Source organism: Emys orbicularis, chromosome 5 (assembly GCF_028017835.1).
Source record: "Emys orbicularis isolate rEmyOrb1 chromosome 5, rEmyOrb1.hap1, whole genome shotgun sequence".
Taxonomy (NCBI): Eukaryota; Metazoa; Chordata; order Testudines; family Emydidae; genus Emys; species Emys orbicularis.
Window position 1 is genome coordinate 38877713 of NC_088687.1, and position 22577 is coordinate 38900289.

At 42.5% G+C, this 22577-nt stretch overlaps 1 protein-coding gene across 2 annotated transcripts in view; it reads right to left on the reverse strand.

Annotated features, from left to right (window-relative positions):
* LOC135879050 (bifunctional heparan sulfate N-deacetylase/N-sulfotransferase 4) overlaps nucleotides 1-22577 on the reverse strand; it is a 170875-nt gene that overhangs the window by 11947 nt on the left and 136351 nt on the right. Inside the window, exons 7-11 of one of the 2 annotated variants that reach the window (XM_065404857.1) lie at nucleotides 20055-20151; nucleotides 17063-17186; nucleotides 14778-14952; nucleotides 8853-9023; nucleotides 6998-7107 (exon numbers count right to left, since the gene is read on the reverse strand). In XM_065404857.1, the coding sequence (XP_065260929.1) occupies nucleotides 6998-7107; nucleotides 8853-9023; nucleotides 14778-14952; nucleotides 17063-17186; nucleotides 20055-20151 (677 nt within the window). The remainder of the gene's footprint in view (nucleotides 1-6997; nucleotides 7108-8852; nucleotides 9024-14777; nucleotides 14953-17062; nucleotides 17187-20054; nucleotides 20152-22577) is intronic. The other variant, XM_065404858.1, reaches the window with a different exon arrangement.

Below are 22577 nucleotides of genomic sequence, written 5' to 3' on the forward strand. Positions count from 1 at the left end.
CATTGGAATGGGTTACCTAGGGAGGTGGTGATTTTTAAGAGATTTTTAAGGCCCGGCTTGACAGAGCCCTGGCTGGGATGATTTAGTTGGGGTTGGTCCTGCTTTGAGCAGGGGGTTGGACTAGATGACCTCCTGAGGTCTCTTCCAACCCTAATCTTCTATGAAGAGAAGATAATATATCTCCAGATTGTGTTTTTTTCTGAAAAAGCTCCATGGGACCAGAGTGGGGTCATGTTCACCTCACCAACCCTATCTACTCCCACAGGGCCACTCAGGCCTGGTCTACACTACCCGCCTGAATCGGCGGGTAGAAATCGACCTCTCGGGGATCGATTTATCGCGTCCCGTCAGGACGCGACAATCGATCCCCGAATCGACGCTCTTACTCCACCAGCGAAGGTGGGAGTAAGAGCCGTCGACGGGAAGCCGCGGAGGTCGATTTTGCCGCCGTCCTCACAGCGGGGTAAGTCGGCTGCGATACGTCGAATTCAGCTACACTGTTCGCGTAGCTGAATTTGCGTATCTTAAATCGACCCCCCCCTGTAGTGTAGATGTAGCCTCAGTCTTCATTCCCTCCTCCCATAAAGAATGGGTATGAGGGAAGATGGACGACCTTTTCCAGTGTGGGGGAGAGGGATACAGGCATCCAGGCATCCAGGATTTCTCCTGTCAGCAGAGCTAATTGTAACAGAGGACTCACAGTTTGGCCTAATAGCCCATTCCTCCAGTCTCCAAAATAGTCTCTCTCTCTCTTTCTCTCTCTCTCTCTGAAGCACTGTCTGACAGGAGACTTGGAAGCAACAGTCCTTGAATCATATCTGCTCCAGTCAGGAGAGTGCTGTATAAGAATCTAGACTAGGGGTGGGCAAACTACGGCCAGCGGGCCACATCCGGCCCACGGGACCATCCTGCCTGGCCCCCGAGCTCCTGGACCAGGAGGCTTGCCCCCGGTCCCTCCCCTGCTGCCCCCCCACCCCCGCAACCTCAGCTTGCTTGCTCCGCTGCCGGCGCAATGCTAGTCTGGGCGGCGGGGCTGTGAGCTCCTGGGGCAGCACAACTGCAGAGCCGGCCTGACCCGGTCTCTGTTCTGTGTGGTGGTGGCAGCATGGCCCAGCTCCAGCTGGGTGGCATGGCTGTAGTGCCGCCAGACACTGGTGTTCCAGGCAGCACGGTAAGGAGGCAGGGAGCGGGGGGGTTGAATAGAGGGCAGGGGAGTTCGGGGTGTGAATGGTGGTCAGGGGGAAAACAGGGGGTTGAATGTGGGCAGGAGTCCTGGGGGGCAGTCAGGAAGGAGGGGGGGTTGGATGGGGCAGCAGGGGGCAGTCAGGGTACAGGGAGAAGGGGTGGTTGGATGGGGCAGGAGTCCTGGGGGGGCCATCAGGAATGAGAGGAGGGGTTGGATGGGGTGGCTTGGGTCCGGGGGCAGTCAGGGGACAGGGAGCAGGGGTGTGTAGATGGGGCAGGGATCCCAGAGGGGCCATCAGGGAACGGGGGGGTTGGATGGGGCAGGAGTCCCGGGGGGGGGGCAGATAGGAGGTGGGGGCCGGGCCATGACCCCCTCCCCTAACTGGCCCTCCATACAATTTACTAAACCCGATGCGGCCCTCAGACCAAAAAGTTTGTCCGCCCCTGATCTAGACAGATCAGATTAGATCTGTGTTAGCTCTGTGCCTGGCTTTCCCCGCTGTGAAAAGCAGCAGCTTAGTGCTGCCTGGCCATCTTTCTCCCCAACCTCTCTAGCCCCTTTGTTCTCTGAGTGGGGAACACAACTACTGAGCCTCTCTGTTAACCATGTGAACACGCAATGCCCACTTCTTTCTGCCTCAACGGTGAGGAGTGTGAAGAAAAATCCACAAAGGAACCACCAACTCAAACTGCTGCAGAGCATGTGTTGTTTGGGGAAACAATGTGTTTAATGCCCTCCCCTACCAGCCAGTTAGGGCAAGGCAGGGATATCCTGTGGCCAAGAGGATGCAACTAGGAAACTGGATAGGGATGGATCTTAAAAAAAAAAAAGGGGGGGGGGGGAACTTGGTGAATGAGGCTGTATTAATTTTGGAACCTCTGATGGGTACGTGCACATGCAAATAGATATTTGCCATGGCAAATTAGGTAACCGCACACCTAATGTAGTATTTGCCAGCAAATCTGGTAACTGCATTCAGACAGGTGTCTGAACGTCTAATTTACCTGATTTACATGGCAGACTCCTCCTTGCTCCCACAAACACTTAGCTTACCTTTTGTGATGAAGTGGAAATTTTCTGTAGTATTTTTACAACTCCTATGTGTGCCTCAGTTTCCCCTGCATTTTGTATGGCTAGCTGTGGTGGGGGGAAAGGACTCCACCCTCAGGGGAGGCTGGGAGACATACGTATGAATGTCAACTAGCTCTCTGAGCCTGAATGGGTCATTAAAAAAAGAACTGGTGGAGGTTGACTCCAAATCAATGAAAAAGCTAAGAAGACTATGGAAAACCCAATCACCAGGACATTGCCACGTAGCAACCAATGACCAACAGGGATATGGATTTTCCCAGCTCTCAGCAGGGAAGCTGAGAAAAGACCCTCAGCTTGAGAACAAAGGACTGGGAAGGTGTGAAGTGGGAGGATAAGAGTTGGCTGCTGGAGAGAGTTGGGACCTGGGGCTGACCAAGAAGGTCAGACAGAGACAGAGAGAGCTTGAAAATGGGGTTCATTACAGTTTGGCTGGACTCTGGGCTAACCAAAATGGACTTGCTCTGTGCTTTAACCTTTCTTTCTCTATACTAACTTAAGGTCTTCCTATGCTGTGTTCCAGCTGGCTAATAAACCCTACTGTTTTGACAAAGCTGTTTGAGTATCACTACGAATACTTGGTGAGGTGCATTAATCCCCAAAGAGTGTACAAATCTCTACCAAGAGCCTATCTCAGTTGGACTTGCTGATCAGAGTTCATGGTGTGAAGAAGTAGTGCTGAAGGCTCAGAGGTTCAGTCTAAGGAGGTAGTGAGGCCTAACCTGTGCAGGGAGAGACAGACTCCTTCGGGGTCTGGCACACTGAAGGGGTTCCTCCTAGAAACTGTTTCAATGTAGCACCGATCCTGTGGATTGTGACATCTTTCTTTAGCATTTTTTTACTTGAGGATCACAGAGCATATTTACAGATAGGAATTAATTCTTACAACATTAGTTTAATTTCAGTTTTTACAAATGCATCAGAATAATAAAAGGAAAACTCAAGTCTGGTTTAGTAGTGTATGTGAAGGATGGCAGGTTAGGATTTAATTCTGCACTCAGTGCTGGATGGAGTGCTTACTAACTACTGAATGATATTTACTTCTATGCAGGGCCATAAGCAGCACTTAAGCGTTGCACAGCCCTTATTCTTTGCACCAGGGTGAATTTTACGCTCCTGTGAGAAGCCATATTGATTTTTATGGATTACTCATGGCAATAAGCTTGTTGCCCAGTACTGTTTGCACAATTGGGTCCTTGGATTGCATTCTGACAATTTTAAAAATGTGTGTTGTATGCTTAATAAACAGCAATGACTTTGAAGGAGCCTATCCAATCGATTTTATATTGACATTCTTAATGTGAAGCTACCACATTGTTTAATGTTGTTTCCTCTTCCATGCAAACCTATGTGTTTCCTCCGCACACTTGCGTTCTCAGTGTTTCTGAACTGTGATTGTATAATTTGATAGAACTGTTTACAACTCATTTTCCTGTTTAAATAAAGGCAATGGAACAACTTTATACCTGGTGTGTGACTCCACTGACTTCAGTTTAGTTACCGAAGGGAAATTTTTGTCCCCAAATATATTGAAAACATAACAAAAGGCACGTAAGATGAGCAGTGTGGCAGGTGTGCAAACATCAGGAGCTTAGCTATGTATTCAAAACTCCTGCCAGTGCTTTGTACACATAATGAACCAAGGACTTACAAAATTACATTTCAGAAAATGAAACTGTTTACCTAGGAAAAGCTATTTTGAAAAGTAATGTTTTTAAGAGACTTTTTTTTTTTTTTTTTAAAGAAGAAGCCTGCACAATTCTGGGCTTATACTTAGTATAAGGATCAGTATAACCCACAAAGTGTTGTTTGTTCTGGAAAAGATTGAAGAGGAACCATTGCAGTCTTACCCTCACTTAAAAGTGGAGGCAATGTGTGGGAGATGAAAACTCCCTGCTGGAGTTGTGTCATTCCTATGGTTGTATCATTCCTATGTATCATTCCTATGGAGATGGAAGTGTGTAGGATTTGCTTCTCCTCCCTAACTATGGACTGGATGTGGATTACTACCCCAAGTCCTGCAGACATAGGAATCTGTAGGAGGCAATGACCACCCAAGCAGATGCTGAATGTTTGCATATTGGCTTTGGGGAGCCCCAGTAGCCCTTCATCTTCCTAAGAGGCTGTTGGTTTCTTGGCTCCAATACAGTGCTTGCCCCTGGGATTCAACTGTAAGTGAGGTTCCCCAATGTGGAAAGACCCAGTGTAAAAGCCTCTTGCCTATTTACTACTGGTCTGGGACGGTTAATATCCACCCAATCCAAATTCCTGCAGAGATCCCAGAGCTGATGGGGAACTCTCTGCAGAGACTGGGAAAGGACAGGAAGATAGTTAACCACCCTTTCATGTGATCCAGGGGAAATCTATACCCTTCGGGTCTCCTACATGTGTAGATCTCAGACCTGAACTGAACTCATTACAGGCACCTTGGTAAGGACTTCACTGATTCATGGCCATTGAAATCAATGGAAAGTGTATCAAAGGAACACTAGACAGGGAGGATATTCCTCTGATTGCCTTTGGGCCTCACACTGGGGGATGAGCTTACACTAAATATTATAGGCTGCCTGACACTTCCCATTATAAGATCCTCTTTTCAGTTGCTTATAACTTCGCCAAACTTTAAAGCTGAAATTTTCCCTGTTGGGTGTTTTCCTGAGGCTGAATTTTTTGGGAAGTTTCAACAAAGCCGTTTCTGAGAACAAGGTTAGGGAAAATACATTACTTTACCCATGTTAAAAAAACACGACTCTTACAGTTGAAGGGAAACTCTTATGATTAAGGCTGTTAAATGATGCACTAGGTAACTGTATTCTATCACTGCCTCTGTCACAGAATTTCTGTGTGATGCTGAACAAGTCCCTTAAACCATACTTTTCACAGGTGATTACTAGTTGTGTGTTCCTCATTTTCTGGGTGCCTGACTTGAGACCCTAGTGTTTGATTTGCAGAGGTGCAGTTGCAGTTGTGAATGGAGAAGTCAGTGGGAGCTGTGTTTTGAATAGATGAAATGCTAAGAACTCTCAAAAATCAGGCCAGATGCATCTCAAATTGGGCATGCAAGATTATGTGTATTTATGACTTTGGTGTCTGTCTCAGTTTCCTATCTGCAAAATGGGGATAATACCCCATCACCTCTTACGGCTGTTGGAAAAATAACCTGAATAATCACCTACATGCCTCCAGCTTCCATCCAAGACACATCACACGATCCATTGTCTACAGCCAAGCCCTAAGATACAACCGAATTTGCTCCAACCCCTCAGACAGAGACAAACACCTACAAGATCTTTATCAAGCATTCGTAAAACTACAATACCCACCTGGGGAAGTGAGGAAACAGATTGACAGAGCAAGACGGGTACCCAGAAATCACCTACTACAGGACAGGCCCAACAAGGACAATAACAGAACACCACTGGCCATCACATACAGTCCCCAGCTAAAATCTCTCCAGCGCATTATCCACGATCTACAACCTATCCTGGAAAATGATCCCTCACTCTCACAGACCTTGGGAGGCAGGCCAGTCCTCGCTTACAGACAACCCCCCAACCTGAAGCAAATACTCACCAGCAACTACACACCACACCACAGAAACACCAACCCAGGAAACAATCCCTGTAGCAAACCTCGTTGCCTACTCTGTCCACATATCTACTCTGGTGACACCATCAGAGGACCCAACCACATCAGCCACACCATCAAGGGCACATTCATCTGCACATCCACTAATGTTATATATGCCATCATGTGCCAGCAATGCCCCTCTGCCATGTACATTGGCCAAACCGGACAGTCCCTCCGCAAAAGAATAAATGGACACAAATCGGACATCAGGAATGGTAACATACATAAGCCAGTAAGTGAACACTTCAATCTCCCTGGTCATTCTATTACAGATTTAAAAGTCACTATCATTGAACAAAAAAACTTCAGAAACAGACTTCAAAGAGAAACAGCAGAACTAAAATTCATTTGCAAATTTAACACCATTAATCTGGTCTTGAATAGGGACTGGGAGTGGATGGCTCATTACAGAAGCAGCTTTTCCTCTCCTGGAATTGACACCTCTTCATCTATTATTGGGAGTGGACTACATCCACCCTGATTGAATTGGCCCTGTCAACACTGGTTCTCCACTTGCGAAGTAACTCCCTGCTCTCCATGTGTCAGTATATAATGCCTGCATCTGTAACTTTCACTCTATGCATCTGAAGAAGTGAGGTTTTTACCCACGAAAGCTTATGCCCAAATAAATCAGTTAGTCTTTAAGGTGCCACCAGACTCCTTGTTGAACCTGAATAATGTTTGTGAAGTACTCAAAAACTACAGTGAGGAGCACCATAGAAACAACCATGAAGAAATTAATAATTGTGTCTTCAGAGCAGAGTTTGGACGGTATGAAGTAAATAAGTTCTAGGGCCTCACATTGAGCTATGGGTATGGGGAGAAATGGACTAGTTGTTCATTCAGTGAGTGCCATCTATCCTGTGCACTGAATGAGGCAGGGGTCCTATAGGGAAAATAGTATGTGATCATGTAATGAAAGACTGCATCAGAATGGATATACACAAGGGGGGTGATTTTTGAGTGCTTGACCTGGCAACCTTAATATTCTTTTAATGTCATTTTTTGTTTGTAACTGATGATAAATTGTCCCTGGGAAGTATGGATGTACATAATCATATACAACAGAAGAGATTAAAGGTACAGACTCACGTTAGAGCTTCAGAGTAATTATAATGAGGTGAGACTCCCAGAAACTTCTGCACTTCATCCATCACTGTAGCTGGGTCACTTCTTAGCTGCTGTCCATCAATAATTAGCAACTGTAAGGATAGATTGTCCATTTAAGACAAAAGACTCAGTTCAATAAACTAAGCTACCTCACTTCCACTGTGACATAATTGAAGGCAAGGTGGATTTGAGGTAATATGGTATCATTAGCAGTCGTGCAATTCAGCTGTTTCTAGCCTTAATTTCTTTCAGCGCTGCATCATGCTGGAGATGTATAGTCTTGCATCTGGCAACTGAGGGAACTGCTTGGGTGCCTACCTTGTTCCCCCCAATATAGTAATTTTTACATTCACAAGCAAAGAATAAAATCAAAATCTCAAAGATTTACAGAATACTGAGAAAAACAGATTTAAAAAAGCTTGATCAGATAAGTCAGACACACACAACATTCAAAAGCATTAAAATACACACTGAGCTTTCAGAGCGATAAGCACATAAATATCTAGTAATTAAATAGTAACCACTATGCAGATACAGTAGATTGACAGTATCTGATAATAAATATGTAATTATTACAGTTCTTTCAAAAGTACGTTAACAAAATCTGGTCTGATGCAAAGCTACCTCAGTGCTGAACTGGACTTTGAGTCTAGCTGGTAAAGTTATATATAGAAGCTTTTGCAGTACAGAACTGTACAGATAATAACTAACTTGGATGGGTGTGTTTCATATTTATTGTGAGGGCTTATGAATTATTGACTTTTTGAGTGCACATTAGTAAGCACAATAAGTGCACTTTCTGCACGCACACTATAAAGAATGAGTTCACATTGTTGCGTATCTTGTAAAATTAATCACTGCAACTAGGCAAACACGGTGGTAGCCAATTTTACAAGAAATATGCCAATGTGCACCTGCATGCCTAACAGCAGGGTCTGCATTCGCTGTGATGAAATTAATTACTGCAGGGGGGAGAAACCTTAACATATGTCTTAGGAGCAGGAGGCTCAGCCTTAAGAACAGAGAAAGCAAACAGGTAATTGGAGTCCTGGCTCTCTTGGGGACCCAGAATCCCATGCATGTTCTGAAATTTGTGGGACAGCGTTGTGTCCCCCTCCCTTAGCAGGACCAGAGAGGGAGTAAACAACTCGCTGCAGGAAGTCCTACCTGCCATAGATCCCCCAACTTGCAGGCATATTTTTTTGGGAACTTTGCATCCCATGCAAACTCTGCTGCTCGTAGGCCGGTACTTGTTGCCTATCAAAAGAGAAGCAGGACTAAAGGGAGAAGATACAAGTCACTGAAAAACCCAGCCCTCCTCTTACTTACTAGCAATGGGACTGGTCTATTTTCCCCTTTGTAGTGCAACTTGAGGCCATGCAACAGAAAAGGCCAGCCATGGACAGAAACAGATCCTATAGATCTTTTTGGCTTTCTAGCACTTAGACTAACTAGAAGACACAGCCTGTGCTTCCTAGTTCCATCACAGAGTTTCTTTAAGTCCTGGTCAGATGAGGCAGTCACAGGGGAGATTGCTTACTACCCTACATATACCTTTTCCTTTCATACCCATTTTTCTTTGTAGGGGCAGAAGGTATGATCGAGAGTATGGAACATCCATAGGTGTGTGTTGTGTTTTTTTGTGAGGAAATCGGTATTCTGGGAGGGTTTTTGTAAAGATGAATTTTATCTAAGCATGTGTTTATATAGATTTTCCTTGATTTTTTCCCCCCAAATCAATGAAAAAGCATCACAAGATTGTATGCGATAATGGTGTATGTTGAGATTGTTGTTCCCAAAATCAGTGAGCTTTGTGAAATGGCTAGCAGGAAATTACCTGGGAAGTGGGAAAATGAGTTAGCCATCTTTCTATATGGGTAGCGTACCACCCAGGGATCAGACATCTCTTCTGGAGAGTCCTTAACTCTGAGGGAGCCCAATGGTCTGATGTAATCACTTCATAGAAATTGAACTTCAGAGCAGCAGGGTCCTCATGAGATCGCTGGTGCTAGCATACAAAATTGAGAGACAAATAGCTGTAATTAGCTAATAAATTAAGCCATAATTGAGTAAAAAAGTGAAAACTGAAGTATTTCAGACTTCCAAACATAGTTAAGAATTTAGCAAATTGTAGCTTCACTGCTATTGTGTTAATGTAATGAAATATCCTAGATGGATAATGGTCTCATTTTCAAATGTTAGTAGTGGCTATCATACCGTAATAATAACATCACCACCACCACCACCATACACATTACCCAACCACCAACCAAAAACCTATGGCTGTTTCAATGGAAGAAGATTATCTGTGGTTCTCTCCATTCCCAGGTGTTGTGGGCTTGAGGAAGGAGAGCACTTGGTGAAATTATGTGGCCTGTATTATGCAGGAGATCAGACCAAGTGATCCATTCCAGCCTTAAAAATCTAAGAATCATCTATTTTACTAAGAAGGGATATTACCCACACACTCAGATAACTGTTTGTAAAGACCAACAAGCCCATGTTAAAACCATATAGAGCCTAATTTATTGAAATATTCAGAACTGGTAGCATTTCACACATACTTTTGCAATCTCTTGGCAAAGGCATGCACCAGCTAGTGCAAGGCAGTGGAGAATCAGGCACCAGAGCTGCATAACAGGGAGTTTCGCAAGGGAGTTTGGAAGGGGAGTGGGAAGGGGCGAGGGTCCCTTGCCGGTTCTCTCTGTTTTCCCTTTATTCCCCTTAAAACCTAAAACTTCTTGCTTAAACAACCCTTTCAGCGGACAGGGGGCTGCAGACGGGAGTTTGACAGAGGGAGGCTTACGATGGTTAGGAAGACCCACAACACCTGTGCCAGCACTTCTCCTCCACCTGCGCCTGTAGCCAGACAGAGCGCCTGAGCATGGATGCTTCAACCCAGATCCTGGTGTGGTTTTGCAGAGACTGTAACTTGCAATTTCCACTTACTGATATCCAGGCTGGGGGGACCATCCAATGTGAAAGGTGCCTGCTGGTGGAATCTCTCAGGCAGCAGGTGGGAGAGCTACAGGAGGAGGTGGCTAGGTTGAGAAGCATCCGAATCCACGAGCAATTCCTGGACAGTGTCCATGTGGAGACAGCTGAGGTAGCTGTCCCAGTACACAGGACTGCTGATACACCACTGGTGGAGGAGGAGATGGCTCAGGGTGGACACTGGCAGCTGGTTACTTCTGGCAGCAGGCAGTGCTCCACCCCTGCTCCGAACCCTCCCGCTGTGGTAATAGGTAACCGTTATGCTCTTCTTGATACAGGAAAGAAGGCATCACCCCCTACAGTAAAGGAGGAGAAGCCTCGTACCCCTAAGGCTGGGAGGTCTGCTGCCACCACTGCGAATAGGAAACGTAGGGTAGTGGTGGTCGGAGACTCTCTGCTGAGGGGGATGGAGGCGCCCATCTGTCGCCCTGACATTTCATCTCGGGAGGTATGCTGCCTGCCCGGAGCCCGTATCCGAGACGTTACGGAGGCATTGTCGAGGATTAGCCAGCCCTCTGACTACTACCCCATGCTACTCATCCATGTGGGCACAAATGATACTGCGCGGTGTGACACTGAGCGGATCAAGAGTGACTACAGGGCTCTGGGAGTACGGGTGAAGGAGTTTGGAGCGCAGGTGGTATTCTCTTCGATTCTTCCTGTCAAAGGTAGGGGCCCGGGCAGAGACAGATGCATCATGGAGGTGAATGCCTGGCTGCGAAGATGGTGTCGCCAGGAGGGCTTTGGCTTCCTAGACCACGGGATGCTATTTGAGGAAGGACTGCTAGGCAGAGATGGCGTTCACCTTTCGAGGAGGGGAAAGACCCTATTTGGACACAGACTGGCTAACCTAGTGAGGAGGGCTTTAAACTAGGTTCGACGGGGACAGGTGAGCAAAGCCCGCAGGTAAGTGGGGAACATGGAGACCTGGGAGATGGGTCGGAAACGAGAGGGAGTGTAGGCTATATTGGCAGAGAGAAAGGAGGGTCAGGACAAAACTGGGAGGAAAGATCAAACCAGTATCTTAGATGCCTATATACAAATGCGAGAAGTATGGGTAATAAGCAGGAAGAACTGGAAGTGCTAATAAATAAATACAACTATGACATTGTTGGCATCACTGAAACTTGGTGGGATAATACACATGATTGGAATGTTGGTGTGGATGGATACAGCTTGCTCAGGAAGGATAGACAGGGGGAAAAGGGAGGCGGTGTTGCCTTATATATTAAAAATGTACACACTTGGACTGAGGTAGAGATGGACATAGGAGATGGAAGTGTTGAGAGTCTCTGGGTTAGGCTAAAAGGGGTAAAAAACAAGGGTGATGTCATGCTAGGAGTCTACTACAGGCCACCTAACCAGGTGGAAGAGGTGGATGAGGCTTTTTTTAAACAACTAACAAAATCATCCAAAGCCCAAGATTTGGTGGTGATGGGGGACTTCAACTATCCGGATATATGTTGGGAAAATAACACAGCGGGGCACAGACTATCCAACAAATTCTTGGACTGCATTGCAGACAACTTTTTATTTCAGAAGGTTGAAAAAGCTACTAGGGGGGAAGCTGTTCTAGACTTGATTTTAACAAATAGGGAGGAACTCGTTGAGAATTTGAAAGTAGAAGGCAGCTTGGGTGAAAGTGATCATGAAATCATAGAGTTTGCAATTCTAAGGAAGGGTAGAAGGGAGAACAGCAAAATAGAGACAATGGATTTCAGGAAGGCGGATTTTGGTAAGCTCAGAGAGCTGATAGGTAAGGTCCCATGGGACTCAAGACTGAGGGGAAAAACAACTGAGGAGAGTTGGCAGTTTTTCAAAGGGACACTATTAAGGGCCCAAAAGCAAGCTATTCCGCTGGTTAGGAAAGATAGAAAATGTGGCAAAAGACCACCTTGGCTTAACCACGAGATCTTGCATGATCTAAAAAATAAAAAGGAGTCATATAAAAAATGGAAACTAGGACAGATTACAAAGGATGAATATAGGCAAACAACACAGGAATGCAGGGGCAAGATTAGAAAGGCAAAGGCACAAAATGAGCTCAAACTAGCTACGGGAATAAAGGGGAACAAGAAGACTTTTTATCAATACATTAGAAGCAAGAGGAAGACCAAAGACCGGGTAGGCCCACTGCTTAGTGAAGAGGGAGAAACAGTAACAGGAAACTTGGAAATGGCAGAGATGCTTAATGACTTCTTTGTTTCGGTCTTCACCGAGAAGTCTGAAGGAATGCCTAACATAGTGAATGCTAATGGGAAGGGGGTAGGTTTAGCAGATAAAATAAAAAAAGAACAAGTTAAAAATCACTTAGAAAAGTTAGATGCCTGCAAGTCACCAGGGCCTGATGAAATGCATCCTAGAATACTCAAGGAGCTAATAGAGGAGGTATCTGAGCCTCTAGCTATTATCTTTGGAAAATCATGGGAGACGGGAGAGATTCCAGAAGACTGGAAAAGGGCAAATATAGTGCCCATCTATAAAAAGAGAAATAAAAACAACCCAGGAAACTACAGACCAGTTAGTTTAACTTCTGTGCCAGGGAAGATAATGGAGCAAGTAATTAAGGAAATCATCTGCAAACACTTGGAAGGTGGTAAGGTGATAGGGAACAGCCAGCATGGATTTGTAAAGAACAAATCATGTCAAACCAATCTGATAGCTTTCTTCGATAGGATAACGAGTCTTGTGGATAAGGGAGAAGCTGTGGATGTGATATACCTAGACTTTAGTAAGGCATTTGATACGGTCTCGCATGATATTCTTATCGACAAACTAGGCAAATACAATTTAGATGGGGCTACTATAAGGTGGGTGCATAACTGGCTGGATAACCGTACTCAGAGAGTTGTTATTAATGGTTCCCAATCCTGCTGGAAAGGCATAACGAGTGGGGTTCCGCAGGGGTCTGTTTTGGGACCGGCTCTGTTCAATATCTTCATTAACGACTTAGATATTGGCATAGAAAGTACGCTTATTAAGTTTGCGGATGATACCAAACTGGGAGGGATTGCAACTGCTTTGGAGGACAGGGTCATAATTCAAAATGATCTGGACAAATTGGAGAAATGGTCTGAGTTAAACAGGATGAAGTTTAACAAAGACAAATGCAAAGTGCTCCACTTAGGAAGAAAAAATCAGTTTCACACATACAGAATGGGAAGAGACTGTCTAGGAAGGAGTACGGCAGAAAGGGATCTAGGGGTTATAGTGGACCACAAGCTAAATATGAGTCAACAGTGTGATGCTGTTGCAAAAAAAGCAAACATGATTCTGGGATGTATTAACAGGTGTGTTGTGAACAAGACACGAGAAGTCATTCTTCCGCTCTACTCTGCTCTGGTTAGGCCTCAGCTGGAGTATTGTGTCCAGTTTTGGGCACCGCATTTCAAGAAAGATGTGGAGAAATTGGAAAGGGTCCAGAGAAGAGCAACAAGAATGATTAAAGGTCTTGAGAACATGACCTATGAAGGAAGGCTGAAAGAATTGGGTTTGTTTAGTTTGGAAAAGAGAAGACTGAGAGGGGACATGATAGCAGTTTTCAGGTATCTAAAAGGGTGTCATAAGGAGGAGGGAGAAAACTTGTTCACCTTAGCCTCTGAGGATAGAACAAGAAGCAAGGGGCTTAAACTGCAGCAAGGGAGGTCTAGGTTGGACATTAGGAAAAAGTTCCTGACTGTCAGGGTGGTTAAACACTGGAATAAATTGCCTAGGGAGGTAAATATCTCCTATCTCTGGAGATATTTAAGAGTAGGTTAGATAAATGTCTATATCAGGGATGGTCTAGACAGTATTTGGTCTTGTCATGAGTGTATGGGACTGGACTCGATGACCTCTCGAGGTCCCTTCCAGTCCTAGAATCTATGAATCTATATACATTAGGAACAGTTGGACCCTTAATTCGCCACGAGTGCAGCTCTACATTTTGTGGCATAGTTGGCAGTTGTGGTGTAGACAGCACACAGCCTTCTACCATCTCAGACTGCACTTTAGGGTGACCAGATAGCAAGTGTGGAAAATGGGGGGGGGGGGGGGGGGAAATAGGTGCCTATGTAAGACAAAGCCCTTAATATCAGGATGGTCCCTGTAATATTGGGACGTCTGATCACCGTACTACAGTTCTGCCAGTGTTGGGATTGATGGAGCCGCACTGATGGAGAATTACAGGTCCAAATTCTGCCAGTGTAGATGCAACCATAGGGCATGCTTCTCCACTGTCTTATGACTTGTGTAATCTTTTGTGAATGTGCTCAGGATGGGGCTGGAAGGAGTGTCAACTGGAATGGTGAACTAAGCGCTTTATATTGTTATTTGCAAACCTTATCATAGGGTATCAGAATTTTTCTATTTCATGCCTAGTTTAACTTTATAGATGACTCTTTTGGCATTGGTCTGGCTAATTCATTTGTCTGCACAAATATGTCAAGTTGCTATATATAATGGAACCTTTTTTTGAAACACAGGGGGGAGGGATAGCTCAGTGGTTTGAGCATTGGCCTGATAAACCCAGGGTTGTGAGTTCAATGCTTTTGAGGGGGCCATTTAGGGATCCAGGGCAAAAATCTGTCTGGGGATTGGTCCTGCTTTGAGCAGGGGGTTGGACCAGATGACCTCCTGAGGTCCCTTCCAACCCTGACATTCTATGATTTTTTTTTTTTTTTGAGCCAACCCATCTCTCCTCTGGAACATCTCCCAGGAAGGGGCGTGAATTAGTTTCCACTCACTGCTTTTGATTTCATTGCCCATTTCTCAGTGGCAAGTTCCCTACCTGATACCAGGAGTATGCCCGATCTGATGGGTCAATGAGAATGGTGATGATCTTGGCCTTGGGGACCAGGGAAGCTGCTCGTCTGGGAGCCTCCCCTGAATGGAAGTAGTTGGCACTTTTCTCAAACAGAAAATCAGTGGTGACATTCAAAGGGGTAGGGAAGAAATCCATGTACCTGGGGAGAAGGAGACAATGATATGAATTAAGAAAGTAATAAATTGTCTTATGCATATATTCTGCATTTCATAGCACATGGAAATGTTAATCTTCCAACGTAATTCACAAATGGAAGAAATCAAAACTTAACAGTGAAAAAGATTCATTCTAAAGTTGTAACAGTAAAAAACACTGGCTGGGGGGTCAATGATGTGAACAGCTAAACACTGTGACTGTATTGGCAATGATTTCCACTAGTGATAAGGAAAGTACTAATTGTACTTATAATGAATATTCAGCGGATAACTGGAAATACTCTTTTTCCTAAGAGAGCATTTTTAACAATAAAAGTGTTGATGGATATTCACATCTAAGCGCTCCTCATTTGAAGTCAAAGTGTGAACAGATTAAAGATGTGAAGTGAGATTCTAGACTGTGCTTCTAGTAGGTGTTCCATGGCACCTGCTGCCCAGTGGGAGGGGAGGATAATGTGGCTTTAAGCCACCTTTGCATCCTCCCAGTTCTGTATTGCTCTGAGGAATGGAGTTGTCCCTGGCATAAATTAGACAGTCTCTGGGGGCGGGAGGGGGATGCAGTTGGGGGAGACTAGCGTTACAGCTACAGCAGCAGTGCTACCTGGAATCCAAGCAGTGCTACATGCTTCAGTCCCAGCTCCCTATGACAGCCTGCATGTCTTCCTCAGTTGCTATGCTGGAGAAATTCTATCCTGGCTGCATCTGTGCCCTTTAAAGCCCCTAGCCCTACTGCAGTCCCTTTACCTGTTATAAACAGGCCAAAATAGGGATTATAATCTCACTGCAGACATAAAAATGCTGTAGATGGAAAAACATGGAATAAATTGTGACATGTTTGTTTTTGCACTTCTAATCTAATTTGCCGATTGTGGGCCAGTCAATGGAGCTGCACTGACTAACATCAACTGAAGCGCTGGTCCTTTGTATTGTGCAGAGCAAGATGGATGTTTTAGAAACAAAGTCAATATAGAATTATCTTCTGCTTCTTGTTCCTGCAATGTGACTATAGGTTCGTTATCCCATATATTATTTGAATGCTTCTATAGATATAGGCCATGCATCCAGATGTATATTGGGATTAACAAAATAAATCTGCAACCTCCCTCATCTTTTGTTATGATACAGTCTCTACATGTCTGAGATATAAACAAAAATTACAAAAATAGACATGCATTTTACAATGAAATTCAGCTAATAAAAGGCATCTGAACTCTGGTAATATCAATAGCAATATGCTCCATTATGTAGTATGAAAAAATGCACAATGAAGTGTTTCCGTCTCCTGGGTTTCCACAACATTTTTAACCTAATAATTCAGTATTTCTCTTAAACTAAGTGTAGCCATTGTGATAATGTTGTTTTTAGTGATTTTTTAAAAATATGTTGTGTAGTCTGTTTCTATTCTTCATTGCAGTATATTACAGTTTTGTATGATTTAAACAATTCAAGAAGATTAGTCTTTTAATATACATATATTTGGCAATGTTCTTCCTACATATTAGCTTTGCTGTAAGTGTGAGGACACTAGTAACTTTTGGTACATGAATCATTACAAAATAATTTCTTTAAAGATTTAAAAACCCATGTTAAAGTGTTTGAGAGGAATAACAATCTAAAGTTTCTTATTAATGGCTCAATTCTGCCACGCTTTGTTATGCTGAATAGTAATTTACTCCACAAGCCGTCTCAATGGCTAGATTATGCCACATTTACTCATGTAGAATAAGACCCTACTTTACAAGTAGTTCAATCTGAGAAAGGGCGGCACAATCTGGCCTATTAAAATGAGTATGATCATGATGAAATTGCAGAGTAAGGTATAACTCAGCATGGGGAGAAGGCAGCAGAATTGGGCTCTCTATTGTATTACTTTACTAGAAACTATGACAGTTATTGTAACATCTAAATAAAATTAAGGGCAACACTTGATTTAGTGTCCCATCATTATGAATTAGTTTCTAATTCACTCTGATAGTGCCAAGCATAGCAAATTCATCTGGTAATTATGTGGTTGTCACATATACTTCTATAACTGTTCCATTGTGATTTAGCATGCGTTAATAATGGACATTTATTTTTTGTTAGTCTTCTTACCAGTCAATTCCCTTGTGATAGTTGTTTCCGTTGAAGAACTGAACTTCTTCAAAAGTTTTTGGACTAGGGAGATTACTGATGATAGAAGGATGCATAAGGAGAAATAAATAAAGTGCTGTTGTTCCTAAAAGGAGAAAAAAACCAAGACACAGGATTATTTGACATAGTTAGAAAGGGTAAGATACATCTAAAGCGTTTAAATTTAAGCAAGTATTTCTGAACAACTATGCACAAATGAAGAGGAAAATTTAAAAAGGGTTTATACGATAAATTCTCATTAATGAAAGGATGTCTTAGCATGCTGGAGTTTTAAATATGAACAAATAATACACATAAGTTTATTTGTTCTGTGGTCATTAACTCTTTCATTCTCAAGAGTCCTAATTCTGCTCTGATGCAGACATGAGGTTTCTCTTCACATCAGAGGAAGCCACGTTTGTGCATACAATGGCAGAAATTGGCCCTAAATTTTGCAACACATTTCATGTGAAAACAAAGCATGTTTTCTACAGCTTTTCATAAATAATTATTGTAGGACTGTTTTCATTTCTTTCAGTCTTTGTCAATATCTGTTTATCTCCTCTGGATTGCTAGATGTTACATACCCTCTGCCTAAGTGATAACATTAGTTCCCACCAAACTAGACTAAGGGCAAGTCTACACTACAAAATTAAGAAGTCCTAAGGTACATTGACATACAGCCACTGCAGTAATTAAGACACTATGCTCTTTGTGTCGGCGGTGTTCGTCCTCGCCAGGAGCACTTGCACCAATTTAACTATTGTGGGACAGCTTCTGAAAGGCAGCAAATGTCAATGTAAGCAACACAGTGTCTACACTGACACTGCATTGACTTAACTACATTGACCTAAGCACAACGCCTCTTGCAGAGGTGGAGATATTAAGTCAGCGTAGTGGGCAAATTACATCGGTTGGAGCTACATTTTAATGTAGATGCTTACAGAGTTAGACCAGACCTAAATGTCATAAGTAGCTGGGAATCACCAAGAAAGACAGTTTCATGCTAGCTATTTGGCCACTGGAAATGAAAAGTGTGGTGTTACTTGAGATTGCAGCAGAATTTCTTTTTAAACTTTCTATTAATTGATTATACACCATTTAAAATGGCTCCTTTTAAAGATTTTTTCACCTCTTACCTCCAGGTTGAGATTTATGGTGACTTGGTTGAGAAATATTTTTTTGTTTGTTTTTTTTAAAAGAGAACAGGAATGTAAAGGTATATTCTCGAGGGAATGCCTAGTGCTGAGAGCAACAGCAATCAGTGTATCAATGACTCTATCACTGACTCATCCTGGTCTGTCTACATTGTCAGTGGCACGTAGGGTATGTATAGCTCCACGCAGCAGTGAAAAACAGGCCGCATCCACACTGTGGTGTGTAGCTACATGTGGCCATGAATGGCTCTGGCCAGGGGGTGGCAGCAGGACACTACACTGTTAAAAACAGCAGTGTAGATGAGTGTATGTAGAGAGCTGTGTAGGGTATATTCCCTAAGGTTCTGCATGTCTTTACTTATTTAAGCAGTGCCTCACTGTCTACACTGCTATTTATATTCATATTCTGGGGAGGTGCAGTGTCTGTACTCTACACACACATATGTGTAGACATGGTCTATGTAACTTTGGGCAACTTCTCTTTCCCTGGGCTTCCATCTTCTGTAAGATGGTGACAATATTAACTATCCCACAGTGGTGTTTGTTGGGTTTAAAGTTTGTAAAGCACTTTGACATCCCCAAATGAAAGGGACTATATAGGTAATACATACTCTTATTAGGATTGCAAACATTGTGAAGATATTTGGTCAGAGCTCTTAATAGTTACCTTATCTTTGTGTCTCACAGCATAACATCATGTGTATTTGTTGTGAATGTTTGCTCTACTTTCTGACTACTTCCATATTACAAATCTGCTAAATGCAGAACACATTGACACAAAACTTAAATCAGTTTCTGGGGAAAAATGATTACATGAGATCCGTATAAATACCTAGCTGTTATATAGTGCTATTCATCTTTAGATCTCAAAACACTTTACAAAGGAGGTAGGTATCAACTGTAGAAAATATAAAATAATTTAACTGAAAACATCATGAGTGAAATGCTTTAATTCGGATTATCCTTCAACTCCTGAGAAAGTAATCAGGACAAAATTATTCCTTACAGTGGTGTATACTGAGTTCTGGTAATTGGCCATATTTGGTTTCTAGTTTTACTAACTGCATTGTTTTCATTATGGTGGAATGACATGCTGCACCTTCTCTATGAATTAAATTCTCCCCTGTACAGAGTGCCAGTACAAAAGCTGAGTGCTACTGAAATTCCATTTTAAAATAGGGTACGTCTTGTGCTGACCCTATGCAGGTGGGCGAATTTGACCCTGTGTTCTGAAAATTGCATTGGAATAAAGCATGGGAACGTATCTGAAACATAGCCTAGTATTTTGATGTGCAGCCTCCCTTGTAATGAGGCTAACTGCTCCCACGCAAAAGTTATCACCAACATAGCCAATCCCATAATTACTAGGGGAAAAGTATTCCTTTAGTTTAATAAGAAGGAGTATAACTGCAAAGTGTTGCTATTTTGACCTCATGAGCCTTTCCAGTTCAAAGAAAGGTATTATCAAAACTATCCAAGCCCCTTGAGTCTGCAAAATCAACTTGAATTCCTATGAGAATAGGCATTTTTGTGAGATATAACAATACATCTGGTAGGAGTACTATGATAACAACCTGGGCTTGTTCTAAAAGTGGCTGATGGTTCGGAAAGAGAGTTCCTATTTTATCCAAGCCACTTTCTCCCCATAAGCAATGGAAGAGTTAACAGCAGCGATGGGTTTCTATTCAGAATATATTACCTCTATACATCTGAATTTACTCTATCATGCATTATTCCAAAATAAATATATACAACTCCAAAAAATGGGCTATAATATGCTTAGACTCACACCCTCTATTCAAGTCATTGCAATTCACCTGTTTTCTGAGGTCCAATCACAAGAAATTTTGGAAGATGGTAACAAGTTTTATCTCTGGACCAGATATCCCTATGCCGTTTATCATCACATGGATTCTGAGGGGAAAAAAAGACAATTATTTCTGCCGCACTGGAGGAAATTTCCATGTAGTAGAGATTTACACACATACTTAATTTTATGCACCGGGGTGAAATCCTAGCATGGTTGAAGTCAGTGGCAACACTTTTCAAATTTCACCCCAGTAATTCAGTCCTGCAAGGAACTAAGCACTCTGGCCCCAACCAATGAATCAATTAAGAATGCTAGGCACAGGCTTGAGTGTTTTGGCACATCGGGATCAGAGTGTTCCATATGTTGTGGGATCAAGACCTAGATTAATCCCAATGAAATCAGTAAAGTTGAGCAATTGTGTCCATTTTGCAGGATCAGTGTCAAAATGAAAATCTTGTGAGGGTATAACATTTCCTTCTTTCTCCCTATGTATTACATGCATGGGACTTCTATGTTTATAGATTCATCGATTTTTAAGCCCAGAAAAGAGCATCATGATTATCTAGTCTGATCTCCTCCATAACAGGCCAGAAAATTTTACCAAATGGTTCCTGCATCAAGCCCATAACTTCTGGCTGAGCTAGACTATCACTTCAGGTGTCCAGCTTCTCTTAGAATCAGGGGCCCAAAATAAGCATAGTGTTGTTACAATGGTGTCTGAAATACAGAATGCAATAAGGGAACTCAGAATACTCATTTACATTAGGATGTAAATGTGATTGGCACTTCGTAAATGGAAAGATGGACTGATATAGATAGATAAATGTAATTTACCCCCTCCCCATTGTAAATAAGCATCTGAAAACTAAGACGGGAGGTTATTTTACTGACATGATACAAATGTTCACAGTAAGTAAAGAAGGAAGTGAATTTCAGTATTTCTGCTGGAAATGCTTACATACTCGTACAGTCAGGAATAGGCACACCATGAGAATTACCTGACCAATCACAACTACACACAGCTCAAATTAGAAGATTCACTATTAATCCATAAAATAACAGGGCCAACTCGTTAGCTGGTATAAATCAGTGTAGCTCAGCTAAAATAAAGTCATTTACACCTGATAAAAGATATGTCCCCAAATTTTAAGTTATTACAGCTGGTCAGCATTTTTCAAACACAAAAGTTTTGAAATGGAAAATTGGGGAGAATACTCATTCATTCTTAAGTTTCAAGTATCAGAGGGGTAGCCGTGTTAGTCTGGATCTGTAAAAGCAGCAAAGAGTCCTGTGGCACCTTATAGACTAACAGACGTATTGGAGCATGAGCTTTCGTGGGTGCATCTGACGAAGTGGGTATTCACCCATGAAAGCTCATGCTCCAATACGTCTGTTAGTCTATAAGGTACCACAGGACTCCTTGATTCTTAAATTTGTTATTTTTAAAGTCTTAATCCAGAAAGTCTTTTTTGCTTTTACTCCCTGCCCACCCCGCAGCCCATTTTCATTTTTCCATTTTTTTTTTTAATTCAACAATTTCTCATTTTTCAAAAAAATCTAAAAAGATTAGCCTAATAAATTTGAAGTGAAATCTGCTTGCAGATATTCCATGGGTATAAAATAAAGCTAAATTAATTGATCAAGTTGTTTGCTCCACATTCGTCAGCTCTTCAAGTGACTGAAAGTCATCACGATACAATTCTGTATGGTGCAGTTTACAACATGAGTCAATGGTTATAATTCAGTTCCTAGGGAACAGATATCCGCAGCATAATTAAAAGTCTTGTTGACAATCTCTTCTCTGAGGCATAGAGCCTGAACTACCTTCTCATCCCTATAGGAAATCTCTCTAAGTCAAGGCTGATGTACAGCAGTCTGGAGAAGCTGACACAAATCCTTCTTGTACTCTACCTGTAGAGGACACTATTCTTTAGTTCTGCCAGTCTGACATGGTTCACAATCACTATGGCGCTGATCAAGCAAATGAGTCAATAAGACTATTCATGTGCCTAAAATTAAAGCACTCGCCTAAGGGCCTTGTATGATTGAGGCCTAAGTTCGTTTTAGATTTAAAGGGAATAAAAATTAAGTATTAATAACCAAATTTCCATTTATGGTTAAAATTACCCATTACTATTCTGCCTTCTAGCTATTCATGTTACTTATTAGGTGACAAAGAAGTTTCAAATATATAGTAGTTAGTGACAATTTAAATTTACATAATAATCCAAAAGACGGGGGGAAAAGAGAAATTTAGGTTATTATTCAACACTAACTTTCTACTACATGTTAATGCAAAATAAAAATGTGTGAACAGAAAACCTGAAGAAAAAAGTAAGAGTTGATTATTCTTTCAAGAAGTTATTACACTGATGTTGCCTTTGCATAAGCGGGTACTGGAAGACCTGATTTGTTAATGCATTAAGTTAATCAAATATAATGGGACAAATTTTTAGCAGGTGCAAGTCAGTATAGCTCTATCAATTGAAGCTAGGCCAATATATACATTAGCTGCAGATCTTGCCAAAAC